Source organism: Otolemur garnettii, unplaced genomic scaffold (assembly GCF_000181295.1).
Source record: "Otolemur garnettii isolate 467f Iridium unplaced genomic scaffold, OtoGar3 scaffold00195, whole genome shotgun sequence".
Taxonomy (NCBI): domain Eukaryota; kingdom Metazoa; phylum Chordata; class Mammalia; order Primates; family Galagidae; genus Otolemur; species Otolemur garnettii.
The window spans coordinates 302,774-309,636 of NW_003852590.1; the positions used below are offsets into that span (position 1 = coordinate 302,774).

At 33.9% G+C, this 6,863-nt stretch overlaps 1 protein-coding gene across 1 annotated transcript in view; it reads right to left on the bottom strand.

The window, feature by feature from the left end:
• CALCRL (calcitonin receptor like receptor) overlaps positions 1-6,618 on the bottom strand; it is a 38,173-nt gene extending 31,555 nt beyond the window's left edge. The window contains exons 1-5 of the mRNA XM_003801027.3: positions 6,595-6,618; positions 5,139-5,231; positions 2,750-2,885; positions 1,189-1,299; positions 985-1,097 (exon numbers count right to left, since the gene is read on the bottom strand). Of these exons, the coding sequence (XP_003801075.2) occupies positions 985-1,097; positions 1,189-1,299; positions 2,750-2,885; positions 5,139-5,192 (414 nt within the window). The 5' untranslated portion in view covers positions 5,193-5,231; positions 6,595-6,618. The remainder of the gene's footprint in view (positions 1-984; positions 1,098-1,188; positions 1,300-2,749; positions 2,886-5,138; positions 5,232-6,594) is intronic.
• Between the last annotated feature and the right edge of the window lie 245 nt (positions 6,619-6,863).

The window sequence follows — 6,863 nt, forward strand, 5'->3', positions numbered from 1 at the left end:
TTGTTGTTGTTGCAGTTGTCATTGTTGTTTTAGCTGGCCCAGGCCTGTTTCTTACCTGCCGGCCTCAGTGTATGTGGCTGGTGCCCTACCCACTGAGCTATAGGCGCTGCCCTTTATTCTGTATTTTTGTAATTTTCTTCAAATCCTTCTTTGAATAGCATAGAATATATGGTTTACAAAGATTATAATAGCTGGACTTTATCAAGTGCTTACTATATGCTAATCTTCTAAGTATTTTTCTGGTATGAAGTCAATTCCTATAAAAACCATGAGGGTGCAATGTATTCTCACTCTTATTTTATACAATGAAGGAATGGTGGAGACTGAGGCAGAGAGATGTTGGAAGACTTGTGTCAAGTCCCACAGCTGGTTTGGGGAAGAAACAGGAAGGGAGACAACAGGACTCCCAGTTTTAGTCACTATAACAAACTGCCTCTAAATACACACATGTGAAACATGCCAGCATTTTCTATTAAAGCTTTATTATTGGGACAAACACTGATTAACTCAGACTTTAATATGTGGTGCTCAAAATGGGAATATGAACGCTAGTGACCTAACAGACACTCAGAATGAAAGTCTTCTACTGAGGGAGCACATGGGGCTGTTTACACCCTGCTGAGCTTATCCTGTTTACTTGAGCAAAAACTCAGAGGAAATTCTAGAAATTCTACTACAAATGAAAGTTTTTCCTTTTCTTACACTGTTAAGGTATGTTTTCTTTGGAAAATGTGAAACCCAGTAGTGAGACATTGACTTGTAAATATCCTATTACCTAACACTGAGGCTTGCTTCCTCCGTGTAATGACAAAATCAGTCATTCCTACCACGGATACTTTTCTTCATTATTCTTCTCAATTTGTCTCATGAAAAGGCTTTATAAGGGAATGGAACATTGACTAAATTTTCTCCAATACTGCACTGGACACTTAACTGTTGGAACAGATCGTGCAAATTAAATTTAAATTCATAGTTATTGTATACCTTCACTTTTTCATGTGTGTTCACATTACATTGAGTATAATTTGTCCATGTTCTGTTGCTTGCTGGATGTCTAAACCAGTTTCCATCTTGGTCACAGATCTTTGTAACTTTTTCTTTAAAATTAAAAAGGAAAACGGTAATTTAATTAATGCAGGGTTTATTAGACAAATGTCAAGGAGATAGGCACATAAATTTTGCTTTTACCTGAGGGATCAAAGTCCTGAAAGTAATCAGGGCAGAGCTGCATTGATTCAGTGCCTGCGGCCACATCATTCCAGCACAGCCATCCATCCCAGGTTCTGTTGCAGTAAACTCCTTTAAGGGGGAAATAAAAATTAGGCAGAATTAACTCCCTCTACTTATTCATAGAGACATAAAGTCTTAAGGGTGGTTTCATACTGACATGGTTAAAGACTATCTACTGAAAATGCAGATACTATGCAAATAATCTAAAGCAGTGACTTGGTCTTTTCACCAAGTAATTATTAGAATACCTAACTTCTAAATTAAATTCAGAAATATCTTAATATATATAAGTTTAGATTTAATTCTGATTCTCAAAGGTAACTATTTATCTAATAAGTCAAATGTCCTTGCTGGTTGTCCTTAACTGTGAAATAGTCATTAGTGCTTCTATACTTAAAATTAAAAATTAAAATTAGTGTTTCTACATGCAAATGGGAAACATGTTTATTTTAGAAATTGTATTCTTAGGCCAAGGTCTAAGTATTTTCTGAAGCAACCAAATAATAGTTCAATCCTAATTACACTATTTTAATGCTGAAAGATTCTTTTTTAGGTCCTTTTGCCAAATTCTAATTCTCTAATCCTTTCTCTAATCCTTTTATTCTAATTCTCTAATCCTTTTCAAATGGGATAGAATGCTTAATAGCTCATATTTTTCTTCAACATGAAAGCAAAGCCTCTTAAATTAAAAACATAAAGTTTTCTTTAAAGCAAAGAAAGATTAGCTGACTTATGTCCCAATGTTTTTTTTTGTTTGCTTTTGTTTTTTGTTTCAACAGAGTCTCAAGTTGTAGCCCTGGACAGATTGCTGTGACATCACAGCTCACAGCAACCTCTACCTCTTGGGCTTAAGCGATTCTCTTGCCTCAGCTGCCCTAGTAGCTGCAACTGCAGGTGCCCACAACACCCTGCCATTTTTTTGTTGCAGTTGTCATTGTTGTTTAGCAGGCCCGGGTGGGTTTGAATCCACCTGCATTGGTGTATGAGGCCAGGGCCCTACCCACTGAGCTATGGGCACTGCCAGCAAAACAATGTTTTAATGGAAACAGAAGACCCAAAACACCATTAGCTTTGCTACCAAAAGTACTATGCAAAGTATGTGTATTATGTAAAAAAAATATACTTTTGTAGTCATCATTTTATATACCTGCTCCAATCAAGCAGATTGAGAAAAAGAAATACAAATTGCATAAACAGAAGGTCACTCTCATTAGTTTAACTAAAGGCATGTGTCTTTGTGTTAATATTAATACTTATTTGATTTTTAATATTTTTATATTATAAAATTAATAATACCAAGTAGATCACTGTCATACTGTAACATTAGATTTTTTTAAAGAAGATAACATAATGGCACAAAATGTTTTTCATAATTAAATAATTACAATGGCACACACATTGGAAAAACTAGCAACTAACCCTTTTTAATAATAGACCAAAGAACTCAAAATGGTGTGATGAGGGCAATTTTCTTTTGAAAATATGTCAGATACATTGAGAAGAAAATAGTCACACTTACCTTCTGGTTGTTGAATGGGGTCTTGCATAATTTTTTGGTAACATTCATATTGAGCTGTCATGATTTTATTTCTAGTAACCCCCAAATGAATAGAGCCATCAGGGCTTTCTTCTTCGGATTCTGCTGTGACAAGAATCTAAGGGATTTAGAAGCAAAAACTTCAGTGTTGTGCAAATGTCTTTAAGAGAGGTGGATTGTCATAGTGTGAAATAGCAAGTGAGTGATTTACTGAATGGTAGAATGTGTCTCTGGGGAAAAATTCCTGATTTTTAGTGTTTGCTGAGTTTCATGGTATAAATATCCCCACCATGTCCAGGTTCAAATAACAAACAAGACGTCACCAATGGCAGAGATGAGAAGTATTTATTACTGGCTTTTGGAGGCTTGTGGTAGTTGGCTGTAAGACACCCCTGGCCCTACGTTCTGGAATGTAGGCAAGGCTGTACCCAAAATCCATTCCCACATTTCTACATGCTCTGTGAACATAAGCAAGAGACTTACCATCCTCCCCTCAAGCCTCTGCTTTATTATAAAATAATACTACGGGTTACAATATAATGAATGGCATGGAGATAACTGAAGGGTTATATCTGGCACTTGGAAAATACACAAAATTTGGTGCTGTTTTTAATGATATTTTGATAATCAAAGTGACAAGTTCATTTAAGATGTCGGTAAATAAATACAATTTTTATTGTATGCACATGCATAAAGGTTTTGGACAAATTATATACTTATGTTCTTTACTTTTTTTTTTTTTTTTTTTGGCAGTTTTTGGCCAGGGCTGGTGAACCCACCACCTCTGCCCTACCCTTTTGAGCCACAAGCGCCGCCCCATATGTTCTTTAATTTAATAGCACTATTTTATGCTTGACCTCTACTTTAATTTCTACACGACCTTCTTCCCTGATTTGTAATAAAGCTTGAGTAAGTCTCCCTTCAACCTGTTCTCCTTAGTGTTTGCATTTCTTCTTGTAAGTATCTTTTATAGTTATCTTCCTAATCTACTTTTGTCCCCTCATTTCAAAATAATGATATTCCCTTACTGTGAGGCACCACTCAAGTTTTACCACCATGTGATCCACCAGGTAACCTTAACTCCTTTCTCTGATTAGTTTTAATGTCCAAGTGCAGCAGTAGTGCCACTCAAGCAATAAATGGGCAATTAGAACAAGAAGGTAATTTGTACTTAAAAAACCACAGTTTCTGATCTCAGGAAGTTTGCAGGATTGCATGACTGGACGTCATTTTTATTTCTACTTGCAATAAAGACTCAGATTTACACACTGTCTTGAAAGGGTTCAAGAGAAAGGCTCTGAGTTTCTTAATTACAATAATCAGCTGGTAATCTATTATGGAATTACCGTCAGGGAACCCAAGTTCTGTGCAGCTCACTGACACACTCAGTAGAAGCTGTGAGCTGAAAAGGAGCCCTGTTTCTTGAATTCAAGTCAGTTTAAAGATACCATCTAGGAAGGGAAGAATTTGGACTGCTCCTAGACTTGAGAATGTTTTCAAATGCAAATGCTGACAGGAATGTAGTCTTGTTTTTTTTTTGTTCGTGTTTTCTGTATTTTTCCTGAGTTTCTTTATTTCTATCTTTGTAGGGTTTTCTTGGAAACACCACAGGAAAATTCTTTGCTGGCACAGAATCAGATGAGAGTAGGTCTCTCCATTTCTCATATTTATTTAATATAATAAGAGCACAGTCACTGTTTTAATTTGAGGCAGAGAAAAATATGAATAATACATTACTGTAAATAAAAATAAAATTAAATGTATGAGACGTATGATTCCTGAAGTAGCGTAACTGAGTTTTGGACATTGTCTACCTTTCATCTCCTATCCCCAGCATACATACGGAAAGGTGCACACGAGTGTGCATCCACACACACCTCCCCAAAATTTAGCACCAATGCTGGTTTATCTTAATAAACAGGAAATTTAAAATACAGTGCATGGTTTGGAAATGCCTTTCAATCAGTATAGGTCCTTCAGTTGGCCATCAGAATGGGAAAAACATTAATGAGAGAATCACTTGTTTTTGTTTTTTTCTTTTAGGAAATCTAACTCAGAAGCAACAAATCTGGTTGAAAGTACTTTACTATGAATGACTGTAGTGTAGTGTTATTTCATTTCTTTCAAATTGGTGTCCTATACCTTTGTATCTTGTGTAATTTGCCACTCGGATGCCCCCAATGCTTTATCCTTCAATGAAAGACTGAAAGCATACCTGATGGGAAATAAATGATTACTCTGTTGATGGGATATAAGGTGTGATTAATTTTTGTATCTAGTAACAGGTGTAATTTTGTTGTTATCAACCTTTATCAATTATAGGAATATTGGCAGTGAAAAAAGAAATAATCACAGATATTTTTATGCTTACCATTAACACAGGCAAGAGGAACAGAAAATACAGGACATAGTTTTTCTCCATCATTAAAGCCAAAGTGAAATATGCTACGTAATATAAATCAAACTGCAATGGAAAATGAAAGAAATAAAATTCATCAATGTTTATGAAATAAATGTCTCTTGTATGTCTCTTGACAGAAAATTTATTTTAAAATCATATAATACATTTACTTTAAATATTTAATCATAAACTTATGTTCTACAAATGTTTAAGAGTATCATGGTTTAAAGTAGTAATGAGCTAAATAAATATATGTTAATTTACTTAGATTTATAAACAAAACATTCCATATATATGTTTTGTTTTGCTTTTTTGAGGTAGAGTGTCAGTTTGCTACCCTGGGTATAGTGTCATGATATTATCACAGCTCACAGCAACTTCAAACCCTTGGGCTCAAGAGATCCTCTTGCCTCAGCCTCCAGAGTTCCTGGGAGTATATGCACTTGCCACAATCAGCAGTTAATTTTTCTATTTTTATAGAGAGAGTGTCTCACCCTTGCTCAGGCTGGTCTGCAGTTACTAAGCTCAAGCAATCTGCCCGCCTTGGCCTCCCAAAGTCCTAGGATCACTATGTATTTTTTTTAAGTAATTGGAAAACAACTTGCTTTCTTTTCCTTTACCAAAATTTGGATCAAATGATTAAAGTTTCAAAATAAAGAGCTTTACATGAATATAACAATATATATTTTGATAGTATATTTTATTATAAAACTTTTATTTTTCATAAGTAATAGTTTCATGTTTTTTGGTTTTTTTTTTTACTTTTTAGCTATTTAAGGGGAGAATTTATTCCTAGGTTAATCTCTTGAGAATCAACATCCATACGTCATAAAAATTTCCTTGTGATTTAATAGAAATTATTTTTTATTACAGAAAATCAAATATTTTTTTTCAATAAGAAAATAAAAGATTTTCTAAGACACCTACATTATCGAAATAAAGTTATAGGCAATGAACAATATCAAATAAATAATTCTCTTTAAATATCTAATAGTAGATACAATTCTGAGCTAAGGAAAAATGGTCTCTAAATTGCTCCCCTCTAGCTTACTAATTCTAAGAGACAAATATTGCTAAAGTAATGTTCCTAATGCTTACTCCCTATCATGTCTGGAAGCATTCTATTAAGAAATATTACTATTGTATAGCCATGAAATATAATGTTAATTTAACTGAACACATAAGAATATTTTTAAAAGAGACAAAAATCCCAATAAATACATATTCACCATTGAAATTAACTTAGATTTAATTCTGTTAGGAATCTAGCCATAATTTTTATTATAGCACTAATGGCCAAAAAAGGAATTTGTGAAACCCTTCTATATATTTGCATGTTTTATCATTTTTATTACCACATGCATGAGAGATGCCACCAATTATCACAGAGAACCTCTGCCATTGTTTGCCCCCACCAATAACTCACCTAGAATCAGTTTTTCTTTTTAATTGTAGTAATTTTCCAAATGTTGCCTCCTCTTCTATTAATGATCTTGGATTTTTATTATTAAGTGATCCTAAGAAAAACATAACCAAAATATCAGGAAGTATTGCATTAATTTTAAATATAAAAACAAAGTGTTATAGTGGGCAGAATACAGTCAACCACGGTTTCTGCAATTTAGTCATTAATGAGTTGATATTATAGTTTTTATTACATTTTACTATGAGAAAATCTAATTTCCCAATACTTAC